The sequence below is a fragment of the Pimephales promelas genome, chromosome 13 (assembly GCF_988280905.1).
Source record: "Pimephales promelas chromosome 13, fPimPro1.hap1.1, whole genome shotgun sequence".
Lineage (NCBI taxonomy): Eukaryota > Metazoa > Chordata > Actinopteri > Cypriniformes > Leuciscidae > Pimephales > Pimephales promelas.
The window spans coordinates 29,550,847-29,573,388 of NC_142781.1; the positions used below are offsets into that span (position 1 = coordinate 29,550,847).

General features: G+C 35.8%; 1 protein-coding gene across 5 annotated transcripts in view; it reads left to right on the forward strand.

Moving 5' to 3' along the window:
• fam184ab (family with sequence similarity 184 member Ab) overlaps positions 1-22,542 on the forward strand; it is a 164,909-nt gene that overhangs the window by 111,961 nt on the left and 30,406 nt on the right. For all 5 annotated transcript variants that reach the window (XM_089118852.1, XM_039692940.2, XM_039692941.2 and 2 more), the window contains 4 exons: positions 3,433-3,583; positions 9,733-9,945; positions 19,100-19,253; positions 20,385-20,512. In XM_089118852.1, the coding sequence (XP_088974978.1) occupies positions 3,433-3,583; positions 9,733-9,945; positions 19,100-19,253; positions 20,385-20,512 (646 nt within the window). The remainder of the gene's footprint in view (positions 1-3,432; positions 3,584-9,732; positions 9,946-19,099; positions 19,254-20,384; positions 20,513-22,542) is intronic.

Here is a 22,542-nt window from a genome sequence, read left to right on the forward strand (position 1 = left end):
GTGCCAAACTAATAGATGACTGATATACCCTGTAAAGTTCCCAACAGCTGTAAGTGTTTTGGCATTGCCTCCGAAAGCACTGCCTGCCTGATTCATTATCAGCCATGCTTACAACCAGTGTTTAATAGCATGTGCCTTCAAAAAAGACAAATAGGTCATTAGTGTATAAGTCTGAGTTGTTCTAAAACAAAGGCCATTAAGAACATTTGTGCTACTTTGTGTCCTCATAGTTTTGCAAAGTTACCAATTCACCACTATAACATCCCCGGAAAGTGATAAAAATGAGCTAACAGGGAAGGTTGAAGTTGAATAGGCCCTAAGCAGGCATTCAACATGCTTTAATGACAAATCAACAAGGCTTTTATTGGATTTCATCCTCGGTTGCTCATTTTCCACAACATTTGTTCAGGATAGTTCTGTGGTGCCCTGGAAATGATATTTGCACTTAAACTTGTTATTTCGGGAATGCAGAACAATGTAGAGCTCATTATTGCTCAAAATAAGTGCTGGTAAATATGTTGGATCTAGGTCGAGAGCCTCATATTCCATGAGACCCCTGTTATGAATTTCTAGGAGCTTCCACGACTTTGGAAATGATCTCAATTAAAAGGATTTATGGCGCTAAGGACTTATTTAAGGAAAACCGCATTAATTGACTTTACAGTAGGAATTTTACAGTAAAATTGTAATTGTAGAAATTCTATGTGGCTGTTAATGATGCTAACAGACTAATTTCTCCTGGAATTATAAACTAAACCAATGATATATATATATATATATATATATATATATATATATATATATATTCTAAATTTCATAAACATACTATATATATTGTATTTATATATACAGTATAAATACAGTATATACATATATATACACTAATATATATTTATATAAAATATATATTATATATATATATTTTATATAAATATATATTAGTGTATATATGTATATACAGTATATATAAATATAATATATATATATATATATATATATATATATATATATATAGTATGTTTATAAAATTTAGAATTATCTTTTATTTCTATTTTCTTTTTCATTTAATGTGATGTGACTTTCTTAATTTTTATTACTTTTTAATGTTTTTAATATTTCTATTTAACTTTTATTTCAGTTTTAGTACATACATAATTTTAAGTATTTATTTTAAGCCATTTTGGTGATCAAAGATGATTTTTAAGGGATAAAAAGATTAACTACAGGGGGACTTTAAGCTTTTCTAAGAGTCATATTTTAATCTATTTCAGCATTGTTTCAATGAATGAAAAGTAGTTTTAATAGTTTTACTTTTAGTTAATTACACTGAATTAAACCTTGTAATTAGGGATAAAACTGTCTGTTAAGGGTTAAAAAGTTAAGAACTAGCTGAGATATAAAGGAAAGGAAAATATGTAAGAAAGAAATGTTTTCGAGAATATGAAGTTCGCCTTAACATGCAGGATGCATGGAGAGATATGCAGGAAAAGATATTCAAGCACTGTCAGAGGACAAACGTTTGGCCGACTTTGTGTTGCCAGAGTTGCAAGAGGGTTCCTTTATCATCGGGCCAATCTGTCAGACACCGGCACTTGCGTTTGTACACTCTTAAACAATCACTGACTTCTTTATCAACACTTGAGTTTGCATTTTGCAATTATGCTCACAGCTGCACCGCACAATGAAGTTCATAAAAACTCCAGATGGATCCTCCCCTTCGAGGCAGCGCCGTCTGGATATATCGCTAGCTTGCGTGTGCCGAAGTGCAACAAATTAAAACTGTTTATGCTGTTTTTATGTGCTGGACTGACAGCTTTGCCATGAGATCATTTATGGAGACAAATGGACTCTTCGTAAAGGTACTTAAAGGTTATAAAGCCACGTACAGCAGCGTCTACTGAGCAGAAGTTCTGGTTAATTCACCACCACCTCTTGTAATGCACCACATGACTGGATGAGTCTGTTGCTGTGTGTGTGTGTGTGTGTGTGTGTGTGTGTGTGTGTGTGTGTGTGTGTGTGTGTGTGTGTGTGTGTGTTTGTTTGTTTCTGACTTGGCTATAATTTTGGAGGCAAAACTGCATTAGAAATTTTTGCCTCAAATTATAGCCAAGTCAGAAACAAACACACACACACACAGCAACTGACTCATCCAGTCATGACTTGTCTGAAAAACCTCTTGCTATTAATTTTGTCTATTAATGCATACTCAGAATACTTTTTCAGTGTTACATGCTGTATTTTGCTAATTGTTTTTCATAATTAATTTTGTATTATATTATATTTGAGAGATTTCTTTGTGTTTTTAAAAACTTGTCAGACTGCAGGACAATTTAAAATGAACTTTTAGTATTTTAAATGAAGTGAAGGCAAAAATATGATTAAAATTTTTGAAAAATGTAAAATAAATTATACATATTCAAAAATATACATAATCACCATTACATTTATATAAATGTATCATTTATAGTTTCATTGTTTATGTCGACTTGTTCATACTGAATTTCATAATCTTTTCTACAATCATTAATGAATGCATTATATTACATTAACTTATATACTGTATATGTATTATATATATATATATATATGTGTTTTTTTAATGGGAAAAATATGAAAATGTAAAATAAATTATGCGTTTTTGAAGATATGCATTTTCCCTTTTGCAATAATAAAAATTTGTCATTTAGATTTACATTTTTTCATGCTGACTGCACCCTGATTAAATACATAGTAAATACACATATTTTTATTTTTATATAGCACCTTGCAAAACCCAATGATGCTTCACACTATATAAATGTTCTCTTCAGTATATTATCAATTAGAGAAATAATTCAGCATGAGTTAAATCCATTCACGTCTCAGCGCTTCTTGCTGTGGTCTCGGGCGACTTTCAAGATGCCCAGACCCCCATTACAGCTTCCCTTTCCTCTTAAGCAGCAATTAAGACTAATTTCACACATTTAAAAGGTTTCCGCAGTGTCTCAGAGTGTGTGATGTACTCAGTGCTGACTGTTATTTGGGCATTTTTAGAACAGTCTGTAACACAGACTTAATAATCATGGATTTAAGCCCAGCACCACACTCCCATGACATACTGCAATTACAGTACATAATGTGGCGGTTAACCTCTTCTGTGACCTCAGAGAAATGTAGGTGCTTTAAAAGGTCTGCGGAGCGTGCGAACGGGGGGGCCGGTCCATTTAGCAGCCATTAATGATCAACGAACCACTGACCCAGTGGAGAGCTTTATGTGTTTTTATATTTAAATGTACAGCATGCAACACCAGAAACCAAATCAGTCCGGCTTTTATCCGATTTATTTCAAAAGGTTTCAGCAAAACATTTTTGGTAATGTATTATAAGCAAGCACTAAACAGTATGATCATCATTAGTGTGTATCTTTTTGTGTGTGTGTGTGTGTGTCCACAGGCAAGAGTGTAAGAAACTCCGTGAGGAACTGCGTGAAGAGCATGAGGAGAATAAAAGGTCAGCACTCTCCCAGCTGGCACAGAATAAAGATCAGGAGATGTGCTCCGCCAGAGAGAGCTGGCAGAGGAAGGTGGAGGACCTTCTAGAGCAGGTCAGAGACTCACCAGTGCAAAGGCTAACACTGAACACATTTCTGACCTTGAGGCCAGTACCACTACTTTTGTGCTATTCAAGAAATGCATTTAAATTTGATTTAAATCAATTGAGCTGCTCATTTATATGAATGAAAATACATAAACACACATACCCTGCAAAAAGTCAACATAGTGATTTTTTTTTTTTAGACATAATAATCTAATTGACATCTTAAATGTGTGATTATCAGGTGCTTAATTATTGCATTTTCAGTTTATTTCTACTTTTTCTATTATACACTCTACAAAATGCTGGGTTGTTTTAACCCAACTTTGGGTCAAATATGGACAAACCCAAACATTGGGTTAAACATGTCATTAAAAAATTTAACCCAATGGCTGGGTTTGTCTATATTTGACCCAAAGTTGGGTTAAAACAACCCAGCATACACTCTAAACAATGCTGGGTTGTTTTAACCCAAATTTGGGTAAAATATGGACAAACCCAAGTGTTGCGTTAAAAATGTAATTTCAAATTTTAACCATAAACACAACATGTACTTAAACATAAACACACATACCCTGCAAAAAGTCAAGAAATAAAAATCTAATTTACATCATATGTGATTATCAAGTGCTTAGTGCATTTTCAGTTTATTTCTACTTTTTCTATTAAACACTCTGAACAATGCTGGGTTGTTTTAACCCAAATTTGGGTAAAATATGGATAAATCCAAATGTTGGGTTGAAATTGAATTTCAAATTTTAACCCAACTTCACCTTTAACTTTCAACTGTATTTTTTTTTTTATTGCATTTTTAACCCAACATTTGGGTTTGTCCATATTTGGCCCAAATTTGGGTTGAAACAACCCAGCATTTTTAGAGTGTATATTTATCAATTTAATGATCCATGTTTTGTTAATTTTTTTCATCAGTGTTACGTTACTTTTTTATTTAAGTTATAATTTTTTTTTTTTTTATTGTGTTGTAGTTCGTTAATTTATCCTCATGACTAAATGATATCATACATTTAACCAAGTTTAGGCATTTCATTGTTAATTTTCTCTATTGATTTATCAATATTGCAAATTAATATTGAGTGGACCCCATAGAATATCAATGGGCATACTTCTACAAAGTATAGAAAAAGTGTGGTCAGTAAGACTTATTTTAATGAAATGAATACTTTTATTCAGCATGGACTCAGTTAATTGATCAAAAGTGACAGTAAAGACATTTATAATGTTACGAAAGATTTATATTTCAAACCAATGCTGTTCTTTTGAACTTTTATATTCATCAAAGAATCCACAACAATATTAAACAGCACAACTGTTTTCAACATTGATGATAATCTTGAGAAGCAAATCATCATTAGAATGATTTCTGAAGGATCATGTGACATTGAAGTCTATATTGAAGTATTGATGTTGAAAATTTAGCTTTGACATCACAGTAATAAATTACATTTTACAACATATTCAAAAGAAAAACAGGTATTTTAAATTGTAATATTTTTCAAATAATAAAAAGTATTAGACTGTTTGTTTGAGCATCCTGTCCAGACTAAGACAGCAACTTTGGCTGAACCAATTTAAATCTGGTGTGGCACTGTGTTTATTTGACCAATGGCAGATGAAGAGAGAGTACAGAAAATACCTCATATTGTTTTTGCAGTTCTGTTGTTGCAGCCTGAGGCAGAGAAATTGCACAGTTCATCTAAATAGTGACAAAAGACTACATGTAAACCTATTGTAAGCCAGACAAACAAGTCAATATGGGGAATACATGTTTTAATAAACCGCAAACCCCAACGACACTTTTTAAATGAACAAAAGCGTCAGTGAAATACAACAGCAGTTGAATATCTTCCCCTCATCCACACTTTAATATTAAGATTTATTGCAGATATATCCTTGGGTTACCCCAGGCAGTTTTCATATGCTGAACACTCATTTCAGCTGGCTCACTCCTGCATTTATACTGTACAGACAGGAAGTACACTGAGTTCATTTTATTTTCCCAATCAAATCAGGCCCCAAACGATGCAAAATCATAAGCAGCTGTTGAAGAGAGATAACTGTTTTCAACAATGTATGATTTGATTTATTCTAAATAAAAAAATGGCCCTGAAACCAAAAAATTGCACAAGAAAGTCATTTTATCGAACTGTTTTTCAGCCTTGAAGCTGGCTGTTATTTTGAGAGGAGCAATATGCATTACTGTACGTAAAGAGCTGCTAAATAGACAACATATGAATGGGAGGAAAACAAATATATTTAATTGCTTTTGCGTTATCTCACAACAGTTTTGCGTTTCCCCGCATTGCATTCCCTCAAAACATTTGTGCTTGCTTGCTAAGAACGCAAAACCATTGAAATATAATTTTTTCATCCCATCTAATATTTTTTTCCATCACCATGTCCCTTTAGGAGCTCCGTAGTTATTAGGAGTTTTTAGGAGCTCCGTAGTTACATTAGTGTGTCAAACAGGTATTTATAGCTATTGTCATTGGTCTTTTAATGGAAAGCAATATGCAAACTGGGATTTGGCCCTTGTCATAATCATTCCCACAACTAGTCTAGTAGTAGTTTCGGGTTTTTGGTGGTCACACAATAATCAAGGACGCATTATAACTCGCAAATTAGTGGATTAAACTGCAGGGTTATGTGATATACAGTGCTCGCCATTCAGATATTCTCTAGATGCCTATAATAATGAATAGTATTCAGCTTTAATCACAAGATTATGATGGAATCCAGCAGATATTCATTAGCTCCGTTCACTGATCCTCCTGGTGTCTGCACTTTGTTTTATAGCTAATTATTTTTCCATGGTCTATTTGTCCTCGTCCATGGGAAAAAGAAAACGGGCTGAGAAGTGGCACGGCGATGAAAACATTTCGAACTCACAGTTTGAGACCTCGGTTTCAGAATCCACTCAGATCCTCAGGCAAGCACGGTTATTGTTTTTTTTAGAGCGTAGAGCACAAGTCTTCCCCACCATTCAAGCTACGGAAGTTATTGATGCCATAAATCGTGAGGTGTATTGAGAAGAGGAGTGCTGTTAAGTTGCGTTTTTTGCATCGTTTGAAGGAGAGACCCCGAGGACTTGGCGTTGGGCTTTTTTGAAGCTCTTTTGAGCCAGGAACAACCACCCACATCATCTTAGCAATATGTAGCAAGTTTTATATTGACAAGCGCTGTTTCTTTTACAAATATAGTTTGATGTAGATTTGTTTCATGTTAGCCCATTCCCATTATTATGAGACCTAACATTCGTCCGTTTACAATTTATTTTTTATTTTAAAGGGCACCTATTATGGCATTTAAAATGTTCCTAATATTGTTTTGGGAGTCCCCAACAACAGTTTTACATGCATGCAATGACAACAACAACAAAAAAACACTTTTGTTCACTTATATGCATTTATTTTTAGGGGGTTTGCTCACCGACTCCCAAATGATTCGTTCAACGACTCATTTTTCCAAACCCCTCCTTTGCGTGACGCTAATCTGCAGTGATAGGTCAGATGACCCAATTTTTGAAATTTTTGAACTTTAATTAATTCAATTTAATATATCACTGCTGATCACTTTTGTGGTAATGTAATGTTGCAATATTGTTTTTCGCAATATTTTTTATGTAAATGACCACATCATCTGACTTGCTAGACATATTTTAGTAGTTAGTTAGTCCCGATTTAGAGTGAACACTCTTTTTGCAAGACTTTCACACACACAAATGTTACAAAAATCGAATAATTTTTATTTAATTTTTCTGGCGGACATACCTGTAAGCTCAACAACAGAGAAAACCCATTGCTTCTTAGAGTCAGCTCACATATTCAGTTCGTTTTTGTTTTTTTTTTCACTACAAATAATTACTACAGTCGGATATAATTCATTCAGATTTAGTTTTGCTCACCAGCTGTATTTTGACATTTTTAAAACACATCTCAGGTCAGCTGAAAATAAAACATTACTCGCAACACGTTACCCTTGAGACGACTACTTTTCTAACCCCCCCTTTTTTTCAGCTTCATTGTATAATTTGTCTCCTTTCATCATGCTGAACTTCATTGTTTTATTTACTTGTACATGTCTGCTTTGCTGGCAACCGAGACCTCTTTCTTTCTCAGAGCTCTAAATGTGTCAGAGCAAGTCTTGCTGCAGTGGCAAGATCTGTAGAGCTTATTGGAGAAGCGATTACCACCACTACAGAAATGTCCTCAGCCTCACCCATCAGCTCTCTCTAGTGCACTAGATGATTTAAAGTGAAGCACCAGACCTCCATGCACCGCTTATCTGGTCACATTATTGGTAGTGGTGCTTGCTGAGGACAATCAATTATATACAATTATGGGCCTTATTTTAACAATCTGAAATGCAAGTATCAAGTATGGGCGCTGTTGCTATTTAACCGGCGGGATAAATGCCTCTTGCACAAATCTAAACGCAATACTATTATAACGATGCGTTTACCAGGCGCGCTTTACAATTGGTTCCCAGCCGAAGAGATCGATGTTCTCGTCAGGGCCGTAAAGGAAACAGAAGTGACATTGGGGACGGGACAAAACCACCCAAATTAGCTTTGGTAAAACATGCAAATAATAATTTGGGTAAATGTGTAAGCTTTATGCCTATTTTTTCCATCGTCACTTGCACTTTGCACTTGCAAGCACCTTTCATTTCCTCAAATATGAAAAATGAGTTTTCACATTACAACAACATTCATCTATATGTCTCAGATATGATATGAGCAGTGATATCCCGGTCCTATTTGGAACTTGAAAATGAAATAATTAGCTGATGCGAAGACAAGCGCATTATCGGTTTATTGTTTCCACAAGAGTTTGCGGGATAGACGCGGTACAACTCTTCCTGTCATAAGCAGCGACTAGCTAGCTGGTCAACAAGTGAGCCGGAGTAAATGAAACCTCCAGCTCTAACATATCGATTGGTGCCGATGTCTGACTTCTCAACTCGTCCCATTGAGTCCTGATTCAGTCCTTGTAGACATGGCTGCTAGACACAAGTTCACACTCACACTCACAGCTCTATCCACTGAGGGAAACTACAGCCAATGTGTGTTTGCACACACAAGCCTGCTAACAGTTTGTGGATATAGAAATGGTGTGACTGTAAAAATGAATGAAGGTTTCTAATCGATGCTATCTCTTCTTATAGTCTTTATAAGGAGCATGTTTTGCAGTTTAGCCAATTATTAGTGCTTGCTAAGTGAAGCTTCACAATTACTGTTGCTTACTTAAAGAAATATTCCAGTTTCAATATGCTTTAAGCTTAATCAACAGCGTTTGTGACATTATTTTGATTTACCACCAAAATAATTTAGACTCATCCCTCATTTTTTAAGTTAGTGTATGGTGAAGAAACTTACAATGCAAGTGAATGGGGCCAACATTTTTGGAGAATTTAAAAAGCATAAATGAGAAGATTACAATTTTATACAAACACAAATATTATTGTATATTATTTTATCTTTTATGTTTATTATTTAAATAATATTTTTTTTTAGAGTTGTTGTTATGGTTTAGGGTCAGTTGGTTTTCATCAGTCATTATAGTATCATTTATATTTTTTAAATAAGCTTTTGTTTTTATAGTTTTTTATTGTAATTTAAAAATTTTAATTTTATTTATATTTTATGTATTTATTTATTGTCATTTTCTTCTTATTTTTTTTATATATGTGACCCTGGATCACAAAACCAGTCACAAGTAGCACGGGTATATTTAGGCAATAGCCAAGAATAACATAGTATGGGTCATAAATTATCCATAATATTATATATTATGCCAAAAATCATTAGGATATTAGGTAAAGATCATGTTTCATGAAGATATTTTGCAAATTTCCTATTGTAAATATATAAAACATTAATATTTGTGAGTGAATGCAGCACAATCGCAAACATAAATGGATAACTTTAAATGCGATTTTCTCAATATTTTCACCCAGATTCCAGAGTTTTGGCCAAATATTGTCCCATCCTAATAAACCATATATCAATGGAAAGCTTATTCATGTGATGTAAAAATCTCAGTTTAAAAAAAAAAAAAAAAAGATCCATGTGACTGCTTCTGTGGTCCAGGGTCAAAGCCTATAACATTTAACTACTTTTTTTTTTCTCTCTATGTGCAGATTTCCTTGCTGAAACAGAGCCTGGAGATGCAGCTTTCCCAGTCCCAGCATTCCCTGCAGCAGCTGCAGGCCCAGTTCAGTCAGGAGCGAGAGCACCTGGGCCAGCAGCTGCAGGAGATGGAGCTGGAGCATCAGCGCAGGGAGCAGCGGCTGAGGGAGGCTCACTGCTGTGCTGTACAGGACATGCAGGAGACCCGCCAGCACGACCTCAAGGTGACACATTCTGCCACCTGTCTCCCCCTCTGACCTGTAATGTGTGTGCTCTTATCTTTTCCTTTCACCTCTTGGCTCTCTGTTATTTGAGTTTTGATAGCTCCGTTCCCCTCTGTTCCACATACACTCTTATCTCAGCTTCAGACAATTCTCCCCACGGACTGTCTGATCTATGCTATTTTTTTACACATTCTTTTTATTGATATATTTTTAGCTTATGTTTTGAAATGGTATTGTGCACAGGAGGCCAGATGCAACTTAATGTTACTTAATATAAATATTTATCACTGACCAAGAAACTGTATTTTACACTTCTTTAATGTTGGCAAGTTGCAATATTTTTTTCTACCCTTTTGTGACATACGGGTTTAACAGATTTTTGATGGATGGATGGATGGATGGATGGATGGATGGATGGATGGATGGATGGATGGATGGATGGATGGATGGATGGATGGATGGATGGATGGATGGATGGATGGATGGATGGATGGATGGATGGATGGATGGATGGATGGATGGATGGATGGATGGATGGATGGATGGATGGATGGATGGATGGATAGATAGATAGATAGATAGATAGATAGATAGATAGATAGATAGATAGATAGATAGATAGATAGATAGATAGATAGATAGATTTGTTTATTTATGTATTAGTGTGTATTTATTTATTAGTGTAGTGTATATTATTTGTTTATATTATTTTATTGAGTGTTGAAATTTCTTTCCGACCCAATTAGTTATTTTTTTTAAGGAGAAAGGCGATATTGTAATGCATTACTTTAAAAAGTAACTTTCCCCAACACTGTTTCTATTTCATTATTATAGGTCTCATATGTATTTTTGTCATTATGACAAAAGGATTAACTTTTACACCTGTGGTATGGTGTAAAAGGTCCTAATATGTACATTTTAGGTGCTAATATGTCCATTTTAGTTCCTAATATGTACATTTTAAGTGTTAATATGTACATTTCAGGAGCTAATATGTACATTTTAGGTACTAATATGTACATTTTAGGTGTTAATCTGTACATTTTAGGTGCTAAAATGTACCACTAAGGTACCAATATGCATCCTTTGGGTACAAAAATGTACCTTTTGAAAAGGTACAGCCCCACTGGCAACTTTTGTACCTTTTTTTCTGAGAGTGAGACTGTTTGTATGGCTTTGAATTTAGTTGTTTTTCTTTCTTACATCAATTAGACTACTGTATTTTGTTACAGTTTGACTTAAACCATGTATCACATTGCAGTTTCTTTGTGAAGTTACTTGCCACCGATGAGTAACTTGTTTTATTTGCCCGCCAAAGTCATTTTTATGTCTATCTGGTGCTTAGCGAGTATCAGTTTTCAGTCTTTGTGGATTGTGGATGAGACTTTATGAGATCACGTCGACTCCAACCTTCAGCTGCTGTTGAAGCTCTTATACAGAGGCAACCAAGCAATTTCTGACTCTAATCCTTTCAGCCTATTTGTCCACTGGTAAAATGGCCCTTTAGCCCTCGTTTGCCCTCATGCGAGAGCCTCTTTCTGTCCCCCAATAGATTTGATGTGGTAAGGCAGATCTGCCACAGATCCAGCTCTGCCCACAGCACATCTCTCAGGTCCATCCTTTCCCAGATCCTGCAATAACCTGCACACTCTCAGCTCTCCTGTCTGTAGGTTAGTAATGGCTGAGCGCTTGCTGTCACAGGCTGTAATGTCTGCTTTATCCACTACCTTGGCCCTGATGACTCCAGGGGAGAGAAACGCTCAGTCTGACTGGAAATGATTGCCTTGAGCTGGGCTGAAGTGGCTCCACACCACAGGCCTGAAGATGAAGGCTGCGAGCGGGGGACAGCGGGGATATACTGCTTGAATAACTGGTGATAGGTCGAGATTGACTCGCCAAATGCAGCGTCAGTCAGAATGGCAGGCTTCACTTCACAGTTTAAGAACTAGTGGAAACAGTTGGACGGCGCTGGCTGGCTTGTTGTGATGCCAAGAAATGGCATGAATATGAATTATGTATACATATATTATTATCACGACCGGTTAATGATTTGATTCTAATTAGTCATGGGTTATGATTTTTCATATCAACAGAAAAATATACCAGGATTGAGACTCCCATGCTTCGCAGGAGTTACTGATTGGATACAAGGTTTGTGATGTCAGAACCACCAGCAATTTCAGATTGTGTTTTTTGAGACTGTCTTTGGTTCACTGCAGTTTTAAAAGCACTGGTGACTGATGAATTTGCTCATGGTTTGTCTTAAAGCATATTAAAAACACCATATATAGATGTAAACAACATTAAAAACTTGATTTTCACCACAGAGGGGCTTTAACTTAATTGGATGACTATGAAACGTGTCAAAAGTAATGCTAAAATGAAATCAATTTGTTTTTATTTAATTGGAGCTGGAAGCTAACTGATTAAAAATCACTAATTTGATACATAAATTAATGAGGGATGCATGAATTATCAGATCAAATTAGGTTTTCATGATCATAATATAAGTGTCCCTTTTGTCAGCGAATAATACATTGCTTATTCATATTGATATCTATTTTTTAGTCTATATATATTAATTGTCAAAAAAACATCCATGTTAGCAGTGGTTATATACAGAAATGATTACAAATGGTTGGTTTATGGTTGCATTGTGGACATAATGGATTATGATATACACAGCAGTAGTTCATATGTTGATGAGTTTCCCAGCAGCACAGGCAAATATGAAAAAGATCCAAGAGCAATTGTAATTGTTGTAGAGCCTATGAGTTTTACCCAGGTGCCTTGCCATTAAAATAAGCCCTCTTGTCCTCGTTTCATTGGTGTAATGAGTGGAGATCCAACAGTATGGTTATGAAATCTCATTTAATAACTTTCTGCTCCAGAGCACCATGTTCGAGGTAGACGTGCAGACTCCAGGAGCCGATTTATTGACTTGTGTTTAATTATCATCAGTGGTTCAGTGTGATGCGGCACCCTGTGATAATCTCACACCAACCGCATCACCATCTCTCTCTCTCACCGGCATGTCAATATTGAGCAGGGCTCTTTTGAAGTCAGGCTGAGAAACGCTTCTCTGCTGCTAATAGGCTCGACAGCACTGCGGAGGAGAAAGGCAGCGTCAGTCTTAGCACTCGCCGTTCCGTCCTAGGAGACTAAAATGAATGTGCGATTCCTCCATCTGATATATATCTCGCTCCAACAGGCAAAAAGATCCACCTCAGCTCCCTCCTGTAGCTTTTTGCTGATATCAAGCACTGCTTTTTAGCCAGCCGGAAAGAACAGGCGAAAATCCCGCAGCTGCCACAGTAGGTAAAAGGCATGTGTATGCCAATCCTCAACAGCACACCGGCCGAGAGCATATGGACCTGATGACTCACTGTGAAGATACCTGGGAATTTCAGAGCTGCCCTTTCCGGACCTTCATTTTTTTCTTTTTTTTTCTCTTCAAACATGGCTCATCCAAACATATTTATAATCTATTACCTATTTGCAAGTCTTTTGTCTTTAAAGAGGACCTATTATGGCCTTATTACAACATCTTGATTTTGTGTTTGGAGTCTACTAGAATAGGTTTTTTAATGCTAAAAAGAAAAAAAACATTTTACATTGTTGCAGCACCTCTCCTCCCAGTCTGTCAGTAACACCCTGGGGTGCTTTTCCCATACAATGACGTGACTCGCTGCTTAACCACCATAGTGTGATGCATCGTGGTAGAAACTAACCAGCTAGTCACGACCGGTCAAACCTTTTGTTGTTTGAACACCTTTGGGTCAACAATATAGGATATATGCCGTTAATGATGTCATGTGCTGCAGGTGTTGGAGCAATAGTAACAATTAATGTATTTCACATTGTTATAATTATTCTACGTAACAGAAATCTTTAATGTTTTTATTCACGTTAACGTGTAGTATTTTGTATGCAGTTCATTAAGTCAGCAGCTTTTTCCACAACCTATTTATTCTGACATGCTGCTGTAACGGAGGACGAGGACTACTTCACTGTTTATGTTTCCCTGACGTTTTTGCTGTATGTAATGATTGCATTTGATGACGCATTTGTGTACATGCGTACTCCTCAAAAACTGTTTGTTGACAAACATTTATATATATATATATATATATTAGAGCCCTACTGATAAAGGATTTTGAAGGCCGATACCGATACAAATATTTGTTGGTTTTAAAATCCGATATTCCGATATATCGGCCGATTTTTTTTTTTTTTTTTTTTTTTTTTTTTTTTCAGAAACGCGCAACATTTCCCTAACATTAGTTATTTGTAGTTATGTATGAGTTTTAACTAAAATAATATGATAATGCATTTTAAAAAGAAACTTGTTTCTTTTATTGTCGCAACAGGACAGAGGAACCAAAGCTCGTTAATGTTAACGTTAGCAGTTTTCCACTGATGATTGTGGCATTAGCTAGCTTTGTGGTTAGCTAGTCTATGATGAGCCATAATTTAGCAATGGATAACGTCATAGTGCAAATTGTAAAATATACATTTTCAATATAACAGGCCAAGGAGAGATGATATGTCTCATTGCTATAACTGTCATGTGCTATTAAAGAAATACTTAAGTCACATTGTCAAAAGTTAAAAGGACAGTCAGTCAACTACACTGTAACAACGTTTTTTATTTTATTTTTTAAATATTCATTTATCGGCCATTATAACTGCCGATACCGATAGTTTGGAAAATGCCTAGTATCGGCCGATAATATCGGCCTGCCGATATATCGGTCTGGCTCTAATATAGATATATATATATATATACTGTATATTAAGAGGCTGTTTACATGACACCCTTTTCAACTAAAAACTGAATTTTTTATGCTTTGTGGCCGTTTTGGGGGCCTGAATATGCAAGCTTTGGAGAATGGGTTGCGAAGTACAAGTAAAAAGAAAAACGAAACAATTATCGTCTTTTGTAAACAACAAAATCGCGACTTTTTGAAAACGGTGACGTTGTGCACGTGTATTACGTGTTCCGTCTATAGGCACATAGTTTCTTTACAAAGTGACATCGCCAACTACTGCCGTGGCATGCATAATACAGGGCATTTAGTCATTTGCGCGGGAAGTGGGGTGCTGTAAATGCAACGCAAATTTTTGTTCATTTGCATTTAATTTTTTGTTATAAACACTTTAAGTGGGCTATTTAAAAAGTGTTATTTATATGTTAAATTAAGTATTTTAAATATACTTAGACAGTGTCATGTCACATTATGAGTGTGTGTAGAAAGAATTCGTCCGATGCCGCTCAAAAAAAATAAAAAATCGTCCGCAGCCGCTCTACTCCTGAACACAAGTCCACCACAGGTTTTTTGTTTTGTATGACACTGTAAACAGCTGATTCATTATGATTGAAAGCAGTATCAATAATGTCACAAAAGTGATGTGCAGTCAAGTTCGGGTGTGTTTGTGCCGCTTAAACGAGTGTTCTCACCGATACGATGTTATGATTCACTGAGTTTAGATGAGTTTTATAGACTTGATATTGTTTCCTATTCAAAAGTGGTGAAGTCCTCTACTATAACAATCACTGTGAGAAGTAGGTGTGTGGCCTATTGAGTCGTCTGTTTTGTGGCCCCTGAGCTTTCAGTAGTCCTGACATAAAGCGTCATAAAAATTGCTTTCAGTGAAATGAAAACAAATAGCCAGTCTCCAGAACTTTTATGAGGGTGTAAACTACTTTAAGTGCATACCGAAGCTATATCAATCTAGTTTCAGAAGACACCAGAGAGACGTTTTATATCCTGCCTACCCTGGCCATAAGGCCAGTGGTAAGACATTTCAAAGATCTTATATTGGGTTATAGCCAGCTTTCACTCATATTGATCACAGTTTCCCACCTTTCAATACGATCTAAGGGTCTCTCAAACCATTTTTTTTTTGTTGTTTTTCATCCTTTAGGTATTTGAGATAAAAAAATACATATACATAGTATCCCAGACAGCAAACTGACATTGAATCAGTGTGGAAACGACGTCTCTCATGACATCGAAACAACGTTGATTTCAAGTTGATTTTTCTTTAGTTTTGAAGAATGCCGCGTCTGATGTTGGTTCAACGTTAATTCGATGAGATAAACAATGCCAGATCAACGTTGTTGTTTCGATGTCATGTTTCCACGTTGATTCAATGTCAGTTTGCTATCTGGGATAGCATTTAGTGAAATTCTAGAGAACTTACTAGATTACTTCTTTGACAATTATATTTAGTTATATGTTCATTTATTTGTTTGTGTTCTGTTGTTATTAATAGTAATATCAGTAATAATTTGCAATGCCACGTTCCCTTTGACATTTCCATGACCTGTTTAATCTTTGAAGGTCTAAATGCAGCAAGATTTGGCTTGCACTTCTGTACCTCAAGCTGGTTGTATTTTTCCCATCTAACCTGTCAGTAATGGTCCCGTTCCAGCCAAACACCCCCTGGCTTCGCCTCCTACAGTAGCCAAACTCGCACTATATTGGCTAAGCTGGAAAGAGGTCTGAGCAGACCACTCTCAATGGTTAGATAGTGCCTGAGTGGCTCAATGTTTTTACGTTTGGGGGAGATAAACCCGTGAATGGCGTACCAATAGAACAGTAAACTGAGTTTAGGAAATGTATTTTAACATAAAAAAATCTTACATACTATTAAAGTTAGTTGGCCATGTGCCAATTGCCAATTGGCTTTAATATAGTTATCACTATAAAAGGTTTGCATTTAGTGGGTTGTTTTCTGTGTTTCACTGTTTGAGTGGGATTCTCTCACTTATCTGGGAACATTGTAAGTGCGTTGAATCCCAAAATAACTCACTAATTCATGCACAAGATTTATTGGCAGGGAAAGAAGCGAAGTGTAATTTTTACCACTCCAGATTCATTTCCACATTTGGAATGGGGCATCACTCTCGTAGCACTCGGGAACGGGAAAATGGCACTATGGCATTAAAGTGAGAAACATCACAACTCTGCATGTTTATGTGTGACTGGCGTAGTCATTCAGATGAAAAGCATCCTTCTGTAGATGTTTTTTTTTTCTCATAAGTGTGTGTTGTTCTGCTCGGGCTGTCCATGACAGTTGTGTGAATGACGGAAATGACCTGACCTTTTCAGATTTACAGAGCCATCGGGATGCATCGAGTCGGCTTACGCTACAGAAAACTGACACTAGCATGTTTTTATCTAGCAAAAAATGTGTCAGTGACACACTTGACACAATATGCCGCCTGACTGATTCATTAGTAAATGAGTGTAAGCAAAAACTGTTTTAGCTAAAACTAGCTGAAACTACCTTTTTGACTGCTGCCTAGCATGAAGTTAGCTGATGTTAGCACATAAGCTATGGCTATGTTAGCACATGTTAGCACATTAGCTAAGCTAACAGTGAGATACTAGCACACACAGATATTGCACACACAAAACGCTGTTTATAGAATACCTGGAAAAAAATACCTTCAATAGCATAGCATTTAGTTTGACAAATCCCACTCACAACATTCCCTATTGTATTCCTCCTCCTTCACGACCATCTTGTCATCTCTTATCTCCTTTATATGTACTTGTTGAAATGCCACAAAAATAAGCATTAAATAGTGCTTTTCACTTCACCTTTTGGCAATATGACATCTCAAAAAAATCTCAAATATGTCATCTTCAGAAATGCTTTTTATACTATATATATAGGTCAAAATATCTAACACAATTTTTCTCCTCAAGTAAATATATATTATTTTATGGATGTTTCGATATTTTTACTTGAAAACCAGATGAAATATCGATTGTTTTTTTTTTTTTTAAGTGTACCGTTATTTGTTTGCAATGTTCTCAAGGCTATATTGATTTTTTTTAAAACACATCTTTGACAAAGCTGTTAAAGACCATGTCGGTATGTTTTTACATGTCTCTATTCGGCTCCAATGATCTTTCCCATCAGTTGTTTTATTGTGATCTCAGCATTCAGAACAGTCAGTGTTTACTGAAGCAGTTAGTCTAATTTGCGTCCCCTGTCATTCCCTAACCCACTTCCTCTCCCATCCGCACCCACTCTGCTGGAAATCACTGACTCCAAAGTGTGTTTCAGTAGAGGCTGGTGCCCTGCATTATCCGCCATTATGCCAGTGTATCACCGGCACTCAAACAGCTTCATTCTCTTAATCTAATTCAGGGTGCTTTCATTTGCATTGCTCTGGCTAGACAGGAGACGGCAGTCATCCAAGATCCTTAATAAGTTTGCAGAGATGCTTAAGTGCCTTCTGATAGAGTAATAATTCCTCTGATTCGCAGTTGTTTGAAAAACACGTTAGATTTATGCTTGAGTTTCTGGCTAAGTGCTGCTTTTCTTGTGATGCATAGTTTTGCAGGTGCACCTGTCACAATTCTTCATTAACCTTGTTAAAAAAGACCATCTTAAGCCCTATTTGGAAGGTAATTGTTTCTTTTGGGGACATAAGGTATTTTCAACATGGTTATCTGCCACCACTTAAATTCTTGGCCGAATTACGTACTGTTTTTTTTTTTTTTTTTTTTTGGACAAACACCAAGGTCATGTGGTAATAAAAAAAATCTAAATAATTTCTCATTTACTTTGTACATTTTTCCCTGCATACTCAAGCTGTCATGGAAGGGCAACAGATGAAAACAAAATGTGTTGATTTTCTTTAGTACTGTCAGATTAATTAATTGCATCTTACATACAAGTTTGTAAATATAATATAGTTTTTTTTTTGTGTGTATATATATATATATATATACATCTTAAACTCTTATACAAAACTGTTTACAAACATACATGCATACACACACATTAAAAGCAGTGTGTGTGTGTGTGTATGCAGGCATGTTTGTATATAGTTTATATATACATAAGATACATAAGATATTATGTTTAAGATATATATATATATATATATATATATATATATATATATAGTTTATAGCTACTACTAAAAGTAGTGTGTGCATGTATGTTTGTATGTAGTTTATATATACATAAGATATATAGTTGCAGTTTAAAAACTTTTATGTTAAATGCAATTAATCGCAATTAATTCATTTGACAGCACTACTTTTTTTCCCTATTGTAACTTGTGTTGATATGAACCAAATGGTGCATGGAAAAATAAACTGATCTGATGTACTGATGTGTGTAGGAGCTGGAGGAGCGTCTCCGGCAGCAGCATCACATGGAGCTTCAGACTCTGCGGGAGGCTCACAGGCAGAACATTGAGACTCTGAAACAGCAGTCAGAGCAAGAACTGCAGACCCTTCGCTTCGAGCTGGAGGACGAGGGCAAGGCCATGCTGGGTTAGAACAGCCACTAATTCACACACATTCGGTTACACACCTGCTGTAAAAACTCTACAGAACCTGTTTTATTATTTACTTTAGTTCGAATGCAATCTTTAGCAATGAATCAGATCCATTTGCAGAGACGGTGGAGTCAATATCTGTAATATACCATAATAATGCCTGTCAGAAAGAGTAGCTCGCACGATAAAAAAAAAGTGCAAAAAGCTGAATATTTTCCTACTGCTTATAGAAATTCAATTCTTATATAAATTTTCACAAGAGAACTATTATTTTAAAAAACCTGTTTATAAAAGAACAGCAACATTAGATGTTTTAATGTGTTTTTTTCTCACTTTATTCTTTTATTTTATTATTTCATTGTTCAAGCTATAAATAGCTAAACCAATTTGAGTCAGAAAGACCTAAAGAAAATGCATTGTGTGAGACTTAGTTTGTCTAAAATTTTTAGGAAATTACAAATATGTTTAAGCGTTTTCTGTAACTCAAATGGCAAATTGGAAATATGATGTCACATATTGCATGATTTCCAAAGTTCAAATTAAAATGTAATTAAACTGCATTAAAGTTGCTTCAATTTATACTTATCTTGCAATCAGCTCAAAAACTCACTAAGATATGCATCACATACAGTATATATGCCATATATCTGTCATGATTGAGATTCCGGAAGCTGGGAAAACTAAAACTAAAATAAGAAATAGTTTAGTAAATATAATTTTAACCAAAAGACTTTTTGGCTGCAGAATCAACAGACAATTAGAAACCAAAATGGTTTCCTTATTTATGTCATAATTTAGCATTTTGTTGATAATTTTAGAAATTGTTTGATTTAAAGTACATTTAAATCCTACATTTTAAGTCCTGGAGAGATCTAGAGCTCTAATTATAGCTCAATCTCATTGAAATACGTTATAATTGGAAGAAACTGGAAAGCAGAGTAATGAGACGGTGTGGAAAGGAAATTGCAGATAGGGGAATGAGTGTCACTTCCATTTCCACCTGTGCTTTAGGGAAAGTTGGAGATGAATGATGTTTAATTCAGCGCCAGACAGCAGTTCATCTCCCTGGAATAGTCTTGTTTTTCATTCCCTGTGTCTCTCTCTCTTTCTCTTTTTCTCTTCTCAGCATCACTGCGTTCAGAGCTGAACCATCTCCACGCATCAGCCATTGAACACATGCGTCAGACCCATCAACAGGAAACAGCTGTTGCCAAACAGGAACTGGAGAAAGCTTTGGAGCAGAGCAGAGTACAGGTAAACCTCCACCACAGCAGGATTATTATATTTCATATTTCATTATATTTAAGTTTACGTTGCTATTCCGAGTCAATTCGTTCGTTTCATTTGTTGAATGAACCGATTCAAAAAGGTTCAATAATTTTGATGAACGAGTTCGAACAGGAGAGTCACAAATGTGCATCACAGAACAGCGCTAGGCAAGCATTTGAGCTTATAAAACTTAAACTTTGTTATTTATTTATTAAATGAGCGATCGTTTCACTTGATAAGACCCTTATTCATCGTCTGGAATCGTTTAAAGCCCAGTTTTTACAGAAACTGTCTTTTGGACCTTGGACCGTTTGGTTCCCATTGAAGTCCATTATATGGAGAAAAATGCTGGAATGTTTCATCAAAAACCTTCATTTCTTTTCAAATGAAGAAAGAATTACATGGACATCTTGGATGACATGGGGGTGAGTAAATTATCAACAAAAGTTTTTTCAAAAGTGAACTACTCCTTTAAGGCGTTGCTATTACGCATTTTTTCTGAAATAGTACAGAATCTCTGGATCAAAACACAGGTGAAAAAGAAGCATTGCTTCAAATCAAAAATTATAACTGCATATAAATCAAAACTGCCTAACAGTACTGAATGAAATGTCGCCCCAGGAAGGAAAACGCCCTTAGACTGAAAGTATACTAAAAAGTGGGCCAATTTTGTCCCAAGTAGAACTGAAACATTACCTTACAAGTATACTTCTAGTGCATTATATTAGTATACTTCCTACTGTCTCCTACAGTCCTATTGTTTCCTAATGGAGACAGTGACTAACGGTAAGTTCAGCAAGTGAATGCCTTTCCAAGAAAGGACAAATCAATAGCTCTCTGCCAACAGTTGGCTGCTATGAAAGAAAAAGGCCTGAATAAATCTTCTTGTGATATGGACTCATGTATAAGAGGACAGTTAAACAAAAGAAACGCTGACATAATTGTTGGCCAAGCAATGAAAGGTTGTGCAGCTTGAGTCTTAAAAACAGGCCTCATGGGGAAAAAGCGTCCAGGAAACACACATACACACAGAATCAAACTGCGATGTGCTTTTGCATCTCTGTGATGGCGCATTATTAGAGTAAATGCCAAAGACAACAAAAAATTAGTTTTACCCCAAAAAAGTACTATTTCATTCTTTCTATGTAATATTTTCATGTTTAATTCAATGTGCCCCCTGGTGAATTGTGTGAGCATGACAGTAGCTATGTTTCCATCCCACTTTTGGGATATTGCATTAAAAAAAAAAAAAAAAAACACTCGATGAAAACGCCAAGATGCGCAAGTTCTAAAAAATGTGCAACATAAAACTCTTGACTTTGCCTCAACTGAGGATTTGATTGGATAACTGGACCAATCACATCGCACAGCTTCTCAGATGTTGGTTTGGTCGTTCTGAAATGCCTAGGCCAAAGTCTGTCATCAAAATGGTTTAGTATAATGACTTCCCAGAAGCATCTCACATGATTGCGTTCCCAAACACCAGGCATCCGAACGCAAGATATAACAGCGTTTATTACGTTTCGTCTGCTTTATGATGGAAGAAAAACTAGCCTCAGTGGCATCCCCGATTGCACCAACTTCCATTCTTATGATATATATTTTGTGCCAATTTCACAGGAAGTGACGATTTTGTTGGAACACATTTGATGGATACTGTGCTTTATTTGCAAATGTTTTATGCAATATTCCAATTTTGCACATTAAATTCGCAATTTTAGATGGAAACATGACTAATATCCCAGACCCAGGCCTTTATTTTAGTGGCACTATATCAATACTAATTAAACAGACTGCGCCTATTATGCTTTTTTGAATATTTTCGAATGTAACACTGAAATTGTAGCTGAGGCCTGGAAGGCTTTGGTTCGTGTTGTCGACATAGCCATTTCTACGCTGCGAAAACTAGTCCACTTTGCAAAGGATGAAGACTCGGCTCGAATTGATGCAGTAAAACCGATGCCATTGTTACTGTTCGTATCACTGTGCATCAAGTGCTGTGGAAGCCTTCAGAG